The 19,615-nt window shown below is 54.0% G+C and overlaps 1 protein-coding gene and 1 non-coding gene across 2 annotated transcripts in view; one reads left to right on the top strand and one right to left on the bottom strand.

The window, feature by feature from the left end:
* Positions 1-19,615, bottom strand: part of SIPA1L3 (signal induced proliferation associated 1 like 3) — a 252,106-nt gene that overhangs the window by 6,434 nt on the left and 226,057 nt on the right. The window contains exons 18-20 of the mRNA XM_052655519.1: positions 8,363-8,528; positions 7,354-7,600; positions 2,930-3,073 (exon numbers count right to left, since the gene is read on the bottom strand). Of these exons, the coding sequence (XP_052511479.1) occupies positions 2,930-3,073; positions 7,354-7,600; positions 8,363-8,528 (557 nt within the window). The remainder of the gene's footprint in view (positions 1-2,929; positions 3,074-7,353; positions 7,601-8,362; positions 8,529-19,615) is intronic.
* On the top strand, positions 2,381-2,485 carry LOC128064267 (U6 spliceosomal RNA). The gene has a single exon (XR_008200983.1). It is a non-coding gene; the product is annotated as a U6 spliceosomal RNA (small nuclear RNA).

The following is a 19,615-nucleotide window of genomic DNA, read 5'->3' as shown; positions in this document are numbered from 1 at the left end:
GTTTTAGAAAAGGCAGAGGAACCAGAGATCAAATTGCCAACATCCGCTGGATCATGGAAAAAGCAAGAGAGTTCCAGAAAAACATCTATTTCTGCTTTATTGACTACGCCAAAGCCTTTGACTATGTGGATCACAGTAAACTGTGGACAATTCTGAAAGAGATGAGAATACCAGACCACCTAACCTGCCTCTTGAGAAATCTGTATGCAGGCCAGGAAGCAACAGTTAGAACTGGACATGGAACAACAGACTGGTTCCAAATAGGAAAAGGAGTACGTCAAGGCTGTATATTGTCACCCTCCTTATTTAACTTCTATGCAGAGTACATCATGAGAAACGCTGGGCTGGAAGAAACACAAGCTGGAATCAAGATTGCCGGGAGAAATATCAATAACCTCAGATATGCAGATGACACCACCCTTATGGCAGAAAGTGAAGAGGAGCTAAAAAGTCTCTTGATGAAAGTGAAAGAGGAGAGTGAAAAAGTTGGCTTAAAGCTCAACATTCAGAAAACGAAGATCATGGCATCCGGTCCCATCACTTCATGGGAAATAGATGGGGAAACAGTAGAAACAGTGTTAGACTATTTTTGGGGGCTCCAAAATCACTGCAGATGGTGATTGCAGCCATGAATTAAAAGACACTTACTCCTTGGAAGAAAAGTTATGACCAACCTAGATAGTATATTCAAAAGCAGAGACATTACTTTGCCGACTAAGGTCCATCTAGTCAAGGCTATGGTTTTTCCTGTGGTCATGTATGGATGTGAGAGTTGGATTGTGAAGAAGGCTGAGCGCCGAAGAATTGATGTGTTTGAACGGTGGTGTTGGCAAAGTCTCTTGAGAGTCCCTTGGACTGTAAGGAGATCCAACCAGTCCATTCTGAAGGAGATCAACCCTGGGATTTCTTTGGAAGGAATGATGCTAAAGCTGAAACTCCAGTACTTTGGCCACCTCATGCGAAGAACTGACTCATTGGAAAAGACTCTGATGCTGGGACGGATTGGGGGCAGGAGGAGAAGGGGACGACCGAGGATGAGATGGCTGGATGGCATCACGGACTCGATGGACGCGAGTCTGAGTGAACTCTGAGAGATGGTGATGGACAGGGAGGCCTGGCGTGCTGCGATTCATGGGGTCGCAAAGAGTCGGAAACGACTGAGCAACTGAACTGAACTGAGCCAACAGGGAAGCCCCTTCTCCTTTACTTTTTAAAAACAGCTTATTGCAGGGGACATCCCCGGTGGTCTGGTGGCTAAGACTCTCTACTTCCACTGCAAGGGGCATAGGTTCAATCCCTGGTCAGGGAACTAAGACCCCATGTGCTTGGGGCCACTAAGCCCATGAGCCACAGCTAGAGAAGCCTGAGTGCTGCAACTTAGCCCTGATGCAACCAAACTGATGAATTAATTAAAAAGAAAGCAAGGGCACAGGCCGAGGGGTCAGGGCCATGGGAAACAGGGGGAGGTGTCTGATCCAGACTAAGGGATAGGAGGGAGGGCTTCCTGGAGGAGGGACTGCAAAGCTGAGGCCTAAAAGATGAAAAATGAGCCAGAAGAATATATCCTTATCTGTCAGGGTTTCACAGATGAGGAAACCGAGGCTGAGAAAAGTAAAGCTGCTTGCCCAAGGACACGTGGGATGGAAATGACAGAGACAGCCAGCTGTCTTATGGTCTGTTTTCTCTTTCTCCCTAATAATAGATCCCACATTTCAGCCGTGCACAGGGCCTCATTCCCCAGCCTGCCCTGTAGCAAAGTGTGGCCATGACACTCAGGCCAATGGGATGTAAGTGCAGGAGGAAGGTGAGGTTATGGAAAACATCCTTTAAGTTGGGGTGGGGTGGGTGTCTGTCTCTACCTGCGGGCAGAGCTGGACGTGATGGCCAGAGCTCTAGCAGCCCGACTGTGAGGGTGAGGTCCCCAGGAATGGCAGAGTAGAAGGGGAAGGAGTCTGACCCTAATCAGAAGTGATCACCCCAGAAATTTTTACTGCCCACCAGCCTGACTGCCCACCCCTGGAATTTTCACTGCATAAAACCCTGTTTAAGTCACTGGATTTTCTGCCACTTATAGCCAAAGTACATCTAAGTACAACTGGTATCACTACACTTCCGCACTAAAATAATAACAGGGAGCACTCTCTGTTGATGGCATGTTCTGTGATGATAAGTTTTATAAACAGTTTTCATAGATTCCTCCTTGTGGCCCTAGGCAGTGGGTAGTCTCGTTCCTGTTTAGTAGACAAGCTAGCTGGGGGAGGTCAGAGAGATGAAGACATTTGCCCAGGACTGCACAGTGAGCAAGTGACAGGGAGGATGTGATCCCTGCCCTCCCCTGATTCTGGAACCTGAGTGTGTCCCCCTTTAAAGCCTCAAGGCCGTGCCCACTTTGGCAGCACATACACTGAAGCTGGGTCGACAGAGAGGATTAGCATGGCCCCCGCAGAAGGACGGCATTCAAATTCGTGAAGTGTTGCATATTTTTAAAGCAATTTTCCTCCAATTAAAAAGTAAGTTAAAAAGAAAACATATCTTCCTTCTTAGAAAAAGACCCAGTTTGAGAAAAAAAAAAAAGGTAATGTCAACAGAGAGGGTAAGTGGGCTTCCCAGGTGGCTCTGTGGCAAAAAACCCGTATGCCAGTGCAACAGACATGGGATTGATCCCTGGGTCGGGAAGGTCCCCTGGGGGAGGAAATTGTTACCCGCTCCAGTACTCTTGCCTGGAGAATCCCATGGACAGAGGCGCCTCGCAGGCTACTGTCCATGGGGTTACAAAGAGTCAGACACGGCCGAGCACAACAGTATAGAGGGATGAGTTAAGTAAAATATAGTAAGCTAGAAAAAAACAAAAAGCTCCAACGCCCTCTGTGGATCCTTCCAGAACAGAGAAGGGAGCGGGATCTGCTGGGGTCCAGTGGAAGGCGCCTACCTTCATAGGCCTTCGCTGCGTTCACCAGGCTGGACCACTCGAGGCCAGCAGCCGTGTCGGGGAGTGGCATCATTCCTGGGTCCAGACGCCGCAGGGGCCGGTCCCGCCCGTCGGCCAGTGAGAGCTTGGAGGCTGAGATGGTGGCTGGGTGGGGAGAGGATGGGTGCGAGTGACAGCGTGGGAGAAATAAAGAAATGAACACGTTACTTTACATTTCACATACAATTATGTAACATTACATAACGGTTACACTGTTATAATTAAATGAATAAATTATAGTTATTAGATGATAAATGCCAGGGAAAACCACCAGCAGGGTAAGGGGGTAGGGGTCTTGGATATTTATGAGGGTATGATCTGAAATGGGGTGCTGGGGAGGCCTTGCAGAGAAGATGGCCTTTTGTACAAAACTCAGAAGGAGGTGAGGCTGTCGGGGGGTGGTCAGGGGGTACATCTCGGGAGAAGAGCATTCTGGGCAGATGACCCAACCAGTGAGAAATCAATCCCTGAAGCAGGAACGTGCCTGGAGGTTTAAGAAACACTGAGGAGGGCACTCCTCTAGATGTCCAGCGGCTAAGACTCCGCATTTCCACGGCAGGGGGCCTGGATTTGATCCCTTGTCAGGGAACTAAATCCCACATGCCACACCAAGACCTGGCACAGACAAACTAGAAAAAAAAAAAAAAAAAAAAGAGGAGGCTCCCGTGGCCAGGACAGAAGGTGGTGACAGGGCTGGACGGTGCAGGGCCCCTGGGGGCTATGACAAGAACCGTATCGCTTCCCTGAGTGAGATGGAGCCAGAGGAGGGTTCTGAGCTGTGGCAGGTGCCACTGGGTCCCTCCAGCTTTGTGTGGGGGGATCAGGGAGGCTGTGAGGAGGCTCCTGGGATGGTCCAGGAGGGAGATGAAGGCAGACAGGAGCCAGTATGGCTGGAGGGACAAGGTCCTGGTCTGCCTGGCAGGTGGGGCCGAAAGCATTCCCTGAGGGTGGATGTGGGCTTGAGACAGAGGGCCTCTGGGAGGACTTCAGGATCTAGGAGCTGGCACTGAGTCGGGAGGGCCGGGGGCGGGACCAGAAGTGCGGCTTCTGGAGGTGTGAGTGTGAGGTGCCTAAGACACCCGCACGGAGCCGTGGGTGGGGTGCGGGCCACCTGTGTCTGGAGCAGAGGGGACAGTGCTAGGCTGCAGACAGAACGTGGGGCTCTGGGGTACGGCTGGTGTTTAGGGTCACTGTGGGGAGACCTGGTGGGTTCAGGCATGACACGACGGGCAGACAAAGAGTCTCCGGGTGCTGGAAGGCACAGGCAGTGTGTCAACTGGGGCATCTGCTGCAGAGATGGAGGCCTCCTGTGGGGCTTAGGCCCTGACTCACTGAGGCCTCACAGACCCTACAGCGGAGGGCAGAGGGTGACAGTGAAGCACAGAGGTCAGGCGGTGACTCCGGCAAGAAAGGCTGGGCCTGCTCCACGAACCCCAGGCTCATCCTCTCGCTGGGCACCTCACTGGGTACTACAGCAATCATCTCTTAGTCCCCACTCCCCCAAATTAGCCAGGAGGGAAGAGCTACTATGACCCTGTGTGACAGAGGGGGTGACTGGGGCTCAGAGCAGGAAGCTAGCTGCCTTGCATCCTCTCTCTCACTGGTGGGGGCACCTGATTTTGACACGTGGGGTCTGACGCTGACCCTGCTCTAAGCCCAGCCCCATGTGGCGTTGGTCTTGAGAGGCTCCCTGTTCACGTCTTAGTTCAGAGACAAAAACCCGACTGATGAGAGGTTAGAATGCTCGCTCCTGGTGACCAAACACTGACAAATACATCAACAGTGAGTGTTTCCAGCGCTTACTGCATATCAGGCTCTGAGCTGGGTGTTTTCCATGTACTAGCTTGTTTGATTCTTGGGTTAACTCAGTGAGGTGGGTGCTTTTTTGGCCTACATTCTATAGGCACAGGGAGGTTACAGCTGTAAGGTCAGGACCTGACCATAAACTCGGGCCACCCCGGCTCTCAGGATGCGAGGTGCTAGTTGGCGAGTGAATGAACGCTCAGGGGAATGGATGAGAAGGCAGGCTGAAGGATGCCCTCGATCCCCACACTCCCGTTTCCAGCCTCCTAGTGTCTCATGGCTGAGCAGGTGGGGACCGTGGGAGCAGCTGCCTCTGCCACACAAGTCATCTCAGGCGCTGCCTCATGAGAGGTTCCTTCGCCTTGAGGGCTCTTCATCAGTGGAGCCAGGGCCCCAGGCTGACAGCACCTCTCCAGCCCCGACAAGGCTTGGGAAGGGCTCTCGAGCAGGCATGGAGATGTGGAAAGGCCCGGGGCCCGGCCAGATGGGACTCTCAGGTTCAGGAGGACAGGGGAGTCAGATGGGCACAGAGAGGGGTGTGTGCGTGTGTCTGTTTCATGAGAAAGAGGGCCCTGGGCTGCGGTCACTGTAAGGACCCAAACAACCCTGGGCCTTGCTCTTAGGGAGTCTCCAGTCCAGCGGGGGAGACAGACTCATTCCCACGCAGCGACCACCGGGAGAGAGTGGGGCTGTGATGGGGAAACACAAGGCTGAGACAGCATGATGGGTGGGATGGGAGGGGGCTGGGGGCACGGGTGCCCAGAGGAGGTGCCTGACTCAGCCTGGTTAGGGAGAGAGGGCTTCCTGGAGGAGGCAGCATCTTTGACATGACTAAAAGGATAGGCAGAGCCAGGCAGGCACTCTGTCTGTCTGTGATCTCTGTGCACCCTTCTGCCCTGGCCCGTCTATTGCCTTCTCACCATGTGTCAAATGCCTCCTCGTGCCTGGCCCTGCCTTCAGCACAGACAGGGCAGTGAGGTGAGAGGCTGATGAAGGAGACACAGAGTGAAGATCAGGGAAGCAAGAGAAACCGCCGGGAAGCTCAGTGCCACCAGGGCAGGGGTGCTGTGTGCCCCCCACTGCTGGGTGCCCAGCGCCTACAGCAGAGCCTGGCCCAGACCAGGGGCTGGACAAACAGTGGGATGAAGGCAACGGAGGGGCAGGCCAGGGGCTCTGGAGTTTAAACTGGGAGAGAGGACCCAGCCTGGGGCTTACGGGAGACTCCAGAAAAGAGCCAGATCTGAGCAAAGCCCTAAAGGAGAAGCGGGAGTCAGGAAGCAAGCACGGGGCTGGAGGAGCAGCATGGCAGGCAGAGGGCACAGTCACTTGGAGTACCCTGAGAGAGAGTGTGGACAGGAGGTTCTCAGGGAGGCACTGAGGAAGGGCCCTAGGGTGGAGCCCCAAAATATCAGGGCAAGGACTATGGACCCAGATACGAGGTCAATGAGAAGCTGTGGAAGAATTTTAAGCGGGGAGACAGAACCCCTCAAAAAAGTCCCCGAGCCTCCATCCCATTCTCTGTGGTCTACAAAAGGGCTCCATCAGACGCGACAGGGCACAGCCCCTCAGCTGAAACCTGGGACGGGCAGATCTTGGAAGTCAAGGTTTGTGGCTATCTGACAAAGTGACGGCATACTATACACACACACCCAAAAAGGTCGGCAGCGGCCCCCATCCAGCACACCCGTGTTCCTCAACTAAGCAGCAGATGCTTCACGCCAAGTAGGGTCAAGAAGGGCCACGAACAGCCTTACATCCGTTTAGGTCGGGCACTGCTGTGGGGCCTGGCCTGGAAGTCTGCCCTGCCTTCCAGTCTCAGAGCCTTTGAGGCTGCGGATAGAGGATTACAGTGCGGACTGAAGGCACAGCTGACCCCAGCCAGCGCGCAACCACGCACACAGCATTCCCTTCGGTAAATATTTGCTGATGGTGGTCACACCACTGTATCTCCTCCCGTTGAGAGCTGGCAGGCCTGGAGGAAGTCACGTATGTGAAGACAGGAACCTCCACGGTGGTCCAGTGGTTAAGACTCTGTGCTCCCAATGCAGGGGGCTCGGGTTTGATCCCTAGTCAGGGAACTGGAGCCCAAACGCCACAACTGAGAGTTCACTGGCTATAACTAAAGATCCTGCGTGCTGCAACTAAGACCCAGAACAGCCAAATAAATACATAAGTAAAAATAAATATTAAAAAAAAATTCATGAGGTAATTTGCTTGGTGCTGGAACAGGGAGCTGGGGAAGGGGCATATATAGTGGAAACCCTGATCCTCAGGGCCCTAGTGAGCTTCCAGTCTGGAGACACCTAGAGAGACTAACGCCCTCTCTCTCGTCTCAGATGACCTCGATCTTTGGGGGCCCCCCATTCCTAGGTGACTGATGCTTGGCCAACAATCCCTTGCTCTGAGGGTGACACCCAATGTGCTCAACCACTGCAGTCCCCGGATGCTCCCGTGTACTTCAGTTCCCACCCTCATCTGACTTGGACACTGATGACCCATGTCCTTTGACCTCGAGGTGATCCACACGCTTATGCCCTCCTGCTACCTCCACCCTCAACCAGCCTCCAGGCTCCCGGGCTCACATTTCTTCTCAGGGAAGCTGTTGCCGGCGGTGGTGGGGATGGGGCCAGGGCCGCCAGGCGGGTGGGGGTGCTGGTGTTGGCGGCGGGCGGGCAGCGTGCTGGAGGGGAAGGCGCAGGTGCTGGTGAAGAGCACGTCGCTGGGCAGGCCCGGCTCCAGGCCGGCAGGGTTGGCGAAGCTGGGCTCCCGACGCCCACTGCACAGGCTCTCATCTGACAGCGTCCGCTGCAGGCTCTTCTGTGGCGACTGCTGCCAGGACAGGGGTGTGGTCACAGCCAGGCCCACGGTCACTGCCCTTGGATGCTTCTTCCCCACCATGTGCAGTCCTCACCCACCCAGCATCCATTTCTGCCCAAAGTACCCAACTTCTCCCTGAGGATTCCTCCTTCCCTCTTTGCAGCCCACCTCCACTCTCCAGCTCCAGGGGAGGTAGGGAAGGTGGGGCGACCTCAGCTAGAGCAGGAGACCCAGGTGTTGGTGGGGACCACCTGGGACAGAGTGCTGGCTCCCCCCAGAGCCGGTGGGAGGAAACCCTGCAGAGACTGGGGCCACCCAGGTCCCAACAAGAGTGCACCTGCCCAAGTGCCTGGCCCACCAGGGGAGGCAGAGACGAGAGGGACAGAGAACGCCTGCTGTCTTGGCCTCCCTCAACCTCTGGGTCACGGGAGCCCAAGTGCCCCCTGAGCAGTCCCTCCACTCCTGGTCCTGTGGTCTGGGCAGGCAGGTGCTGCTTCCACCCTGCACTCGGGGAGGATGTGAGAGCGGTCCAGTGGGGATAAAGCCCCCGCGAGCCTGCCAGGCTGGCTCACGCTGTGATCCTATCCATGACCAATGTGACGTCCTGACTCCTGGTTGCAGGGGCACACACACCCCAACAGGCCGGTGGGTGCGGTGGGCAGGAAGAGGCAGGAGTGAGTCCAGGGAGCTGCCCCGGCCTGGCCCCGTCCCCCTCTGCCTGATTGCACGCATGCGAGCAAGGGTGTGTGCCTGGCAGGGACAGCCTCTACGTACGCCGGTGTCTCTCTCCTGCTCGGGCGCCAGGTTGTCCATGATGATGAGTTTCTTTAGGTCATCTTCGATGGTGGACTTGTAGTTCTTCCGTGGGGAGCGGAGGTCTCGGAGGGAGGCCCTCAACCGCGGCTGCCCGAAGACGTTTTTTGTGCTGCTGTCCACCTGCCTGGAAGGAGAAGGTCACGGTCAGAAGGGTCTCAGGAGGCTCGAGTCGCTTCTCAAAGCTGTCCTGACCCCAGGGAGCCGACCGCCACTGGATAAGTGACCGCAGCTTCCCCACGTCACCCAGTGAAGATGGACAGAGACGAGACCGGGGTTACCCTCTCCACTTGCCCGTCCCCCAGCTGTGTCCTGGAAACCCACTCTGAGCCGTGTGTGTGCTCAGCAGTGGGAATACAGCAGTGAGTGTGGGGCAGACCTGTCAGAGAGACTGACCGTGAATAAATGAGCAGGGGGAGACCCCATAATGCGAGGTGGAGAGAGGGATTCTGAAGAGAAGCAAGCTGGGTAAAAGGATAGGGGTCGCTGGGGATGTAGGTTGGGTTTTCTTGTCATCTTTGGGCAGTGCCACATGGCATGGAGATCTTAGTTCCCTGCTCAGGGATCAAACCCGCGGCCCCTACACTGGAAGCATGGAGTCTCAACCACTGGGCCACCAGGGAAACCCCAAGGCAGGCTTTTCTAAGGGGATGACATCTGAGCAGAAAGGGAAGGCAGGAATCTGGTAGAAGAGGATGCCAGATAGAGGGGAACCGTGAGTGCTGGGCTGAGACGTGTGAACAAGCCTGGTGAGTTAACAGAGGCGTGGGGGGCAAGACGGTGAGGGGGAGGCGGGGAGGCTTGGGAGGGGCTGGGGCAGGTGTTCGGGAACTTATGAGCCACAGAAGGGTCTCAGGATTGCATCTGGAGAGTCTGAGCTGGTGAGTGCCTGGTCCTGATTTGTGCTTTAGAAGAGCTGTGGGCTGCGACACCACCCTCATGGTAACAAGGAGACAGGAAACTCTGGAGTTGTTCAGGTGGAAAACAGGGACGGTGTGGACCAGGGACTCAGCCACAGAAGAGGGAAGGGGTCCCACAGAGTTAGACTCCCCTGGGGGGCCGGTCCCTTTGGGCCAGGGCTGGGCCACAGACAGCGGACCTCTGGCCTGGGCGCTCCAGGGCCTGGCACCAGATCCCCCTCACTCTGCTTTCCATCACGTGGGTGGGCTCAAACATCGCGGGGTGGCTGGGAGGACCTAGAAGACGAGGCACAAGGGCTTGCAGCAGCCTCTGACTGCTATCTCGCTTTTCTACTGGGCCTCCCATTCTCGTTGGGCTTCCCTGGTGGCTCGGCTGGTAAAGAATCCTCCCGCAATGCGGGAGACTGCATTTGACCTCTGGGTTGGGAAGAGCCCTTGGAGAGGGGAACGGCTACCCACTCCAGTGTTGTGGCCTGGTGAATTCCATGGACTATATAGTCCATGCGGTCACAAAGAGTTGGACATGACTGAGCAACTTCCAATCTTGTTCCAGAAGCTGATTTGTGAGCCAGGGTCACTCTGATCACCACACTCTTCTTCAGCATTCCCAAAGCTGACCCAGGGCTGCCTTCCAGAAGACTCTATGAGCTAAAAGTCACTGAGGCACAGTCTGGGGTTAAGAGCAGGAGCCCTGGTGGGCAGACAGGTCTGGGTCTGAGTCTAGACTCTGCCTGTTCCTGCTGTGGGACCCTGGGCAAGTCATACCACCTCTCTGATCCTTGGTTTCCACACAGGGAAAACACAGTGACCTTACTACATTTTGGAATTTGCTGCAAACTGCCTGGCCGGCACCTCACCGAGCGGACGCTGGGAAGATGAGAGCTGCTCTTCTAACCGTTTCTCTGCGGGCGCTGGGCACCCTGAGCTGCACAGTCCTCTCCTGCTGCTCCTTCCCCATTCTGCAGGCACCACAGGCTGTCACCCCAGCTCCCTGGCCCAGGCTGGCTCCTGGGGGCTCTCTGTCCTCCACTCCTGGGACTTCCTCTGCAGTCTCCTCTTGCCTCCTGAGTCTGGCCCAGCCTTTGGGATCAGGTCCTACTTTTCCAGCCAACACTGGATCCCTCATCTGAGGTGTTGCCACCCCCCCTCCCCCGGAAAGAAATAATGACAGCTAACAGAAGCGCAGAGCCAGGCGCTATCTACCAGCCCGAGGGCTCCATGTGAGCTGACCTGTGAAATCCACACAGCAGCCCTCCCTGGGAGCCACTGTTAATTGGCATCTCCACTTCACAGGTGGGAAACTGAGATACAGAGAGGTTAAAGTAACCGTCCACAGCCACACAGCCTGGGAGCAGAGGAGGCAGGATTCCAGTCCAGGCCCCCGGGCTGCAGAGCCCATGGGCATCACGACAGTGCTCGGCTGCCACGTTTCTATCAAAGAGATGGTGCATGAAAGACGCACAGTGTGTGGAACATAATCACATCGGGTTTAATGGTACGCTTTTATAGGGACTTTCCTGGTGGTCCCATGGTTAAATATCCACCTTCCCATGCAGGGGACGTGGGTTCAATTACTGATCAGGGAACTAAGATTCCCATATGCTGCGGGGCAACTGAACCCAGGAACCATAACTGAAGAGAAACACAGGCACCCCAACTGGAGAAGCTCGCAGGCCCCAACAAAGATCCCATGTGCTAAGACCAGACACAGCCAAATAAATTAATAACTATTTTAAAAAAAGCTTTTATACATAAAAAAAAATCCTGGAAGAAATTATGAACAATGATTACTTCTGGGAAGTAGGAGTCATATTAGAAGATGGAAAAATGAAACTTTCACTTTTCATCTGATACAAACACCCTTCTGAACTGCTTGAATTTATTTTGCTATAATCAGGTATTGTAACAAAAATAATAATAAAAACTAGTTTAAAAAAGAGCTGACACCTAGACTTCATCATTGTGTAACTCAAGAAAGAAAAAGAGAAGAGTCTTTGAACTCAGGAAGAAATAAGATATCTTGGGCTCCTGAGGGTACTGAAGTCCATGTTTTTTATTTTTTCTCTTATTTTCTCAGCTGCCAGCCTTGGGATTTCAACAAAGGAAGGAAGAGAGGGTGGTTAAGTGTTTTTTTTTTTTTTTCTTGTTAGGTCATATTCCTTTTCAAATGAGAATTCCAGGGCTAGGGTAATTCTGGCTCCGTCATTATTAGGGAAGTATGCTTTCTGGGCAAACGAAAGGCTTTCTATCCAAAAGAGAGAAACAGACAAAAGCAAGAAAGACACACACACACCCCAGAGTACATGCTGTTCCCCTGGGAGCTTGAAAGGGCCTCACCCCTGCCGCTTCCCTTTTGATTTTGTCATTTCCCAGAATCCCCGCACAAGTGGTGCTGTCCACGAGGCTCCCCTCTGGGAAGGGTGTAAAATGACCTGCTGAAAATGTAAACCTGTGCACTCTCTCCACCCGAGGAGTTCTACGTCTGGGAGTGTCCCCTTTACGGGGCCAGGTGTGTGGGGACGCTTCATGAAGTCCTGACTGAAGAGGAAACAGTACTGGCAGGGTGAGGCCCCGCAGGGAGGGCCCCAGAACAGTCCCCTCTAGCTGCTGAAGACAAGAGGACTTGGGCCACATGACACAGGAGGAGGTTTGCCCAGATACGTCATGGGAGTAGACAAGTTATGGGGACTTTCCTGGCGGTCCAGTGGCTAAGACTCCATACTCCCAATGCAGGGGGCCCAGGTTCGATCCCTGGTCAGGGAACTAGATCCCACATGTGGCAACTAAGAGTTCTCATGCCACAACTAAAGATTCTGTGTGCCGTAACTAAGACCTGGTGCAGCCAAATAAATAAATATATATATATAAAACGTATGTATGGTGTGAAAGCATTTTTAGGAAACAAAACTCGCGCACAGCTTATGCTGTGCTGTGCTTAGTCACTCAGTTGTGTCCAACTCTTTGCGACCCCATAGACTGTAGCCTGCCAGGCTCCTCTGTCCATGGGATTCTCCAGGCAAGAATACTAGAGTGGGCTGCCGTGCCCATCTCCAGGAGATCTTCCCAACCCAGGGATCGAACCCAGGACTCCCGCATTGCAGGTGGGATCTTTACTGTCTGAGCCATCAGGAAAGCCCCACACACAGCTTAGCGTAGTATATTCAAGTTTACCAAACTCTCAGCTCCTAAGGTGGGTATGTGGGAGGGATTTTCTTTCTAAAAACATTCCTCGCCACAGCCCACCAGGTCCAAACCAATCTGTTCTACCCCGCCTCAGCCCTCATCTCCTCCCATACAGGCTTCCCAAGGTTCCTCAAACACGCCAGGGAAGTCCCTGCCTCAGGGCCTTTGCACCTGCTGTTCTGTCTGCCCAGAGCAACCTCCCCAACATTCCCCGCAAATGGCAGCTTCTCATCCAGCCAGCTTCACTCAAATGCCACGTCCTCAGAGAGGCCTTCCCTGACACTCCACCGTTTGTGGCTCCCTCCCAGCCCAGGTGAGCTACATCACACTCTCCTGTGCTTCTTCTTCGCTGTCTTCATCTCACAGCCATTTGTCCTGTGTAACTGTTTCGGGGTCCCACTCCTCCCACCTCACCTGCAGTCTGTGTTTATGTCCAGGGTTGGGGACGAGGCCGGCAGGCACACCGACTGAGTTGTTGAATGTGTATCACACAAAACTGACCTTCCTTCCAACCCATCAGCCAACCTCCCTACCCATCTCCTTCCTTCCTTCCAACTTCCCTTCCTTTCCCAGCAAGCTTAAATGACTTCCATAAACCAGGAGAAAGTAGAGAGGACTTCCCTGGTGGTGCAGTGTTTAAGAATCTGTCTGCCAATGCTGTGGACATGGGTTTGCTCCCTGGTCTGGGAAGATCCCACGTGCCACGGAGCAACTAAGCCTTTGTACCACAATTACTGAGGCCCACGCACCCTAGAGCCCATGCTTGCAACAAGAGAAGCCACCACAATGAGAAGCCCTCGCACCGCAAGTAGAGAGCAGCCCCCTCTTGCTGCAACTCGAGAAAGCCAGTGCACAGCAATGAAGACCTAGCACAGCCAACAAAAATAAATTAACAAAAGGACGGAGATACTTTAAAAGTCAAGCCAGGAGAACACAAGCATTCCTTCCTTGCTCTGTTTGGGTTCATTTGCTGAAACCATCTTCCCAGCTCTCAGAACCCCTAGGACTTGAGTGGGGCTCTCCTGGTTCTCCAGCGGAGGGCTGGCTCCCTGGAAGAAATCCTGCTGGAACCTCCTTTCCGACCCTCAGCTCCACATCTATCTATACACTGCCAGTGCCACATGGCCTGAGACTGTTAGTGGGCAGCTATGATATGTCTAAAAGGAATAAAATATGATGAAATTCAGTTCGGAGAGTCAAACTCATCATTTTTGTCCACACTCTCTCTCTTCTGGGAGGATTTCCTAATGTATTGTCTAAACTGAAAATTCTAAGCAATAATTTAAGATGGCATTAATTCCAGGTTAAAAGGAAAAAAACTGGGTTTGTGCACCTCTGATCTTTTTCCTTCTTCTCAAGATCTTTGGTCTTTATAAATGTTTAAATCTAATGACCTCTGAGGATAAAATGGACTCGACTCTGATTGTTAAAAAGAATGAGATCACCTTCTGTGTTCTATCTAACATGGAACTGTCGCCAAGCTGAGAAAAGAGCAAGTGAAAGAGGCTGAAGCACAGACAGGAGGTGACCCCATGGATAAAAAAAAAGGGGGAGGCGGGAAGGAAACACACACACTCACGTGTGCTCAGAACATTTCTGTAAGGACGGACAAGAAATGAAACAATGGTTGCTCCGGGGAGGGGAGCTAGATGGCTAGGGGCCAGGGAAGGGAGACAGGCCTGGTTTTCACGGCACACCCTTTTGAACTAGTTTGGTTTTTACTCTCTGCATGTTTTACCATCTAACACACAAATGAAGAAAACACCCAGAAGGAGATACCCTCTCTCAAAGTTCTGACTGACAGCCTTGGACAGAGTCCCTCATTTGCCCGTGTTGTTTGAACTTGCATTTGCCACGCTGGGGAATTAAACCACTCACATTAGAAAAGAAAGAGGGAGACAGAAAAATGACAAAGAAGGCCCTGTAGTTAGGAGCAGGACAACAGCAACTTCTTTTTCCTGTGATGGCTGGGCCAGGAGTGGAAGGCGACCAAAGGCTCTGACTTGGCTGGGCCTGATCCCAGACGACTGGGCGCTCTGGCCTCCAACCCAGGCAGCTCCCTTGGGGCTGGGTTAATTAAGCTAATTAGCACCACTGTCGGTTGGCCTGCCTGAGCTGGGGGTTCTGCCAGCCTTGCTGGCGAGGACACTCATCGAGTCTGCGCCTTGGGCCGCATGCCGACTTTCCTGGAAGGCTGGCTGGGAGAGGCGGGTGGGGGTGGGGGTCGACCCTGCCATGGGGTGGGGACGCTGCTGCTTCCGTGGCTGCGCTGAGCTGAACCCAGGGCCCCTAAACTCGAGGAAGGAGGGCACCTGCAGGCCAGGTGTCAACCGCTAGATGCCAGTGCCCACGCTGAGCGGCCCTTTCCGAGGCCTCGCTGACTCCTTGTGCCGCCTCAGGGAGGGAGGCACCCCATCCTCCCCTTTAGAGGCTGGGGACCGAGGCATGGTGAGTGGATGATGCTCGGAAGCCACATCTGCCCTATGCTCTGAGCCGCCTGAGATTTGCTCTTGATGAACGATCACAGTGCTCATTGTGCCTGGGACGCAGTGACAGCGGCTCTGGAGGTGTGGGCCCCCACTCTGGAGCTGGGGTGTCTCACGGGGTTATGTTCCTTCCCCGTGGCCATCACTTCCATCGCCTCGCTTTACCGGCAAGAGCACTGATACCCTGAGAGCTTCTGACACAGTGACCGCAGAGTCGGGTCCTGGGCTTGACTCGGGGGACTGCTCCTGACTGCGGTGGCAGTAACAGCAGCTGCAACAAAGCTTGCCCCCTGAGCACTCCCTCTCTCTCAGGCCCCAGGCTGCTCATTTCCCTCCCCCCTTTTTGGCAACACCATGCAGTATATGGGATCTTAGTTCCCCGAACAGGGATTGAACCCATGCCCCTGCAGCTGAAGTGGGAGTCCTCACCACTGGCCCACCAGGGAAGTCCCAAGACTGCCCTTCTTATGGATGAGGACATTTGGAGCCTGGGTCCCCAGATGTGACCTGGGGGATCACCCGCCACAACCACTGCTCCACCGTAAGCAATAAGCAGGCTATTCCCTAGGGCACGCCTGCCTCCTCCTCACCAGGCCCTGTCTGCAGGGACCAGGGCCAGCAGGGCCGCCACACGCCAGCCTTTCAGTCAGGCTGAGACTGGCCTGGCGGGGAGGAGGTGCCCTGGACGGCTGAGGAAGGGGGCTGATGGCCGCAGGTTCTGTCTCCTGCTCCGTGGGGGCCCAGCCTGGCCACCCTGGTCACCCTCTCTCCTGCTCAGCCCTGTGCAGCTCAACCCTCGTGCTGGGGTCCTCACAGCTGGGAGGTGGGGAGGATGTCATGCCAGTCTAAAGAGAGACAAGCTGAGTGAGGGAGGGGTGAGCGGCCAACGAGGGAGTCCTTCCCGATCCCCAGGCTGTGTTGCTCTCATGGTCGGGGGAAGGCAGGCCAGTGAGTTCAGCGTCCTGCGACAAAGCAGTCAAAATGGGGCTGTTCGGCCCTCTCCTGAGGCAGAGCTTCAGTGTTGACCGGGGCCTGCAGCAGAGGGGCTGGGTGTGGGGGGTGGGGGGCTTCCACCTCAGTGCCCTGGGTCCCCTCAGGGTACAGCTCACTCCCCGCTTTTTGTGCAATGGAGCATGCGCCCCCAACAGGCGACTGTTTCCTCCGAGAAGTCAGTAGTCCTCAGAAGGCGCGAGTCCGGCCTTGGATGCGAGCCTTGCCTGAGTCTTTCCCATGATGAGATGCCCTGCCAGTTCTCTTTCTAGGTATGAATCCCAGCTCTGCCACTTCCAGTTGGGTGACCCAGGCTACGCACTTCTAACTGTGCATCAGCTTCCTCCTCTAGAAATAGGGTCACCGGGAGGACCTGGGGGGTCTGTAAAGCCCCATCCACACAGCCTGGCTGAAGGACAGCATCCCTGTGCTGGCTGTAGCCATTTATAGTGCTCTGGGGATATGTTAGAGGTCCCTGACCAGAATCAATGAGAAAGGAGGCAGATTTGGTGATTACTTCTTTGGGGACACACTCATATTAGGGGTGACCTATGGGACTTCCCTGGTGGTCCAGTGGCTAAGACTCTGAGTTCCCAATGCAGAAGGCCTGGGTTTGATCCTTGGTCAGGGAACTAAGGTCCCACGTGTGGCAACTAAAGACTCTGCATGCACAGTAGAGATCAAAGGTTCTGGGTGCTGCCATTAAGGCCGGGGGTAGCCAATAAGTAAAGATAAATGTTAAAAGAAATATGTGGTGACCTTTGTACAACCATGACACCTGCAATGACTAACCTTAACTAACAGAGTGAATTTGGGCAAATGACTTAACCATTCTGTACCTCAATTTTTCTTACCTGGAAAATGGGATACAAAGTCCTACAACTCACTGTTCGTAGTGAAGGTTAAATGAGTTAAAAAAGGTTAAGAGCTTATGAGTGTGTGTGTGTGTGTGTGTGTGTGTGTGTGTGTGTGTGTGTGTGTGCGCGCGCGCACGTGCACACGGGAGCGCTTAGTCGCTCAGTCATGTCTGACTCTTTTTGATCCCATGGACTGTAGCCCACCAGGCTCCTCTGTCCATGGGGATTCTCCAGGCAAGAACACTGGAGGGGGTTGCCATTTCCTCCTCCAGGGGATCTACCTGGCCCAGGGACTGAACCTGCGTCTCTTGCACTGGCAGACAGATTCTTTACCACCGCACACTGGGGAAGCCCACTTGGCAGGGGAGGTACCAGTAAAAGTAGGTAAATAAGTTATGCAAATGAGTTCTCATGCCTTGGGATAAAATTTCAGCAACAGAATTATACACAGGTTAAAAAAAAACATGTTTAGCCTCAAATACTTTAGCTGGAAGTAAAGACAATGTTTTCTGGAAAACTAGGTTAGGTGACTCAGAAGTGTCTCTAACAATGACAAAGACATTTCCAAAATGCTCGGGGAGAGTTTGAATAAAGCAGCTTTCTTAAAAGCACGTGGACAAAAGCATTAATTCTAAGTTAACATATTACTTAAAGCACGTAATTTAAAAAATGTATCTGTGACCAAATGAATAAATATAAGAAACCACGAAACTATTCTGTGTCCCCCAGTATTGTATATATTTAGTTTACATATTTTTACGCAGTGCACACACAGACATAAAAAGCTTTCTTTGGATCTTATGGTGGGAAAAAGGGGCTGCTGTTTGTTTTTGGCTGTCACCTGTCCAGGTATCTATTTTTTTCAGCCATGCCACGGTGGCGTGTAGGATCTCGGTTGGTGTAGGGATCAAACCTGTGCCCCTGCAGTGGAAGCGTGGAGTCCCAACCACTGGACCACCAGGGAAATCTGCCAGATATATTTTCTGAGTGCCTACTACATACCTTGTCCCGGATGGGGCTCAGGTGGGTCTGCTGTCCCAGTACCCTTAGTCCAATGGGTTGACAGGAAAGAACTGAATATCTAGCAAAAGACTGTGATGAGCTCTGGATAGAGGCCAAGCAGGGGAAGAAGTGTGGGGTCCATGGGATGGATGAGCCTGGTGTGGGGCTTGGAAGTTTCTTCGAGGATGGCAGGTCTGTGAGAGACCTGAGGGCTGGCGTTATGGGTCTCCTTCAAATGATATGTTTAAGTCCCAAATATCAGAATTTGGCCTGATGTGGAAATGGTGTCTTTCCAGAGGTAATCAAGGTAAAGTCAAAGTGTTACTCGCTCAGTCGTGTCCGACTTTTTGTTACTCCATGGACTGTGTTGCCTGCCAACCTCTCTGTCCATGGGATTCTTCAAGCATGAATACTGGAGTGGGTTGCCATTTCCTTCTCTAGGGGATCTTTCTGACTCAGGGATCAAACCCAGGTCTCCTGCATTGAAGGCAGATTCTCTACCATCTGAGCCACCAGGGAAGCCCAATCAAGGTAAAATGAGGCAATTAAGAGCGACCCTAATCTAACAACTGGTGTCCTTATAAAGGGAGACGTGGACACAGAGACACACACCCAGATGTATCTACATGCCAAGAAACCCCACAGATTGCTGGCGAATCAAGCAGAAGCCGGGAGAGAGGCATGCTACAGACACTTCCTCTCTGCCCACAGAGGGAACCAACCCTGCTTCCACCCTGGCTCCAACCTCCAGCCTCCAGAGCTCCGAGGAAAGACACTTGTGCTGTTGAGCCCCCATCTGCAGTGCTTTGTTATGGCAGCCCCAGCAAACTCCAGGTGGGCAGGACGGAGCCAGTGAGGCAGGGGGCACCCAGGCAGAAGGGACAGCACGCGTGCTGGGGAGGCCAGGGCAGCCACTCCCATGGAGGAGCAGAGTGGGGCCAGCAGGGCTGGACCCTCTGGCACCCTGGAAAATGAGGGCCTTACCGTATTTTATGGGGTTACAGTGAGAATGGAGTGTGATATGAGGCTCAGACATCCCACTCACTGATGGAGTGCCCACACAGTGTCAGGTGACACCTGTCTTGTGACCAAGATTGTCACCTGCTTTCCAGTGGAGGAACGGGCCATGGAACGGAGACCAGGGATGGAGTGACGGCAGCAGGGACGGAAGGCTGGGGAGACCCGAATAAGGAAGTGGCACCAGACCAAGCTCCGGAACCCCACCTCGGCCCCAAGATGTGGAGGAAGAGCATTCCGGGAACTGGTGACAGCCACTGCAGGGGCCCTGAGGTCGGCCTGCACGCGGTGGGACTCAAGACCAAGGAGCCGGGAGAGGCCGGGCGGGTGGAGCGGAGCAAGCCTGGGGGGGCGTGGGAGAGGAGGGCAGAGGGGTGACGGGCACGCCGTGTGGGGTCCAGGTGGGAGTCTGGGCAAAGCGCACGGTGCGCTAGTGGCTGGTACGATATATGCGCTCAGGAAAGGCGTGCCTTTGTCATTAGTCCTGGGAGCGGGGCAAGCCGCTGGAGGTTTTAGTCAGGGAAGGGGAGGATCAAAATCTAGTTTGCAGAGTGGCCCCCGGCTGTCAGCGAGCAGCGTGAACTGGATTCTCGGCTTGCTTGCTCGCCCACCTCTCCAGGGATCCTGACACCTCTCTCCTTATGAGCTCTGTGCGTCACCACACATCTGAATGGCCCCCTCCAGGTCATGAGAGAGGACGTTACAGAGAACAGGACGGAGGAGGGCAGGCCCCCCACCTGAAGAGGAGCCGTGGCTTTC

This window comes from Budorcas taxicolor, chromosome 18 (assembly GCF_023091745.1).
Source record: "Budorcas taxicolor isolate Tak-1 chromosome 18, Takin1.1, whole genome shotgun sequence".
NCBI classification, from domain to species: Eukaryota; Metazoa; Chordata; class Mammalia; order Artiodactyla; family Bovidae; genus Budorcas; species Budorcas taxicolor.
The sequence above is the reverse complement of the archived record's forward strand: the minus strand, read 5'-3'. Positions and strand labels throughout refer to the sequence as shown.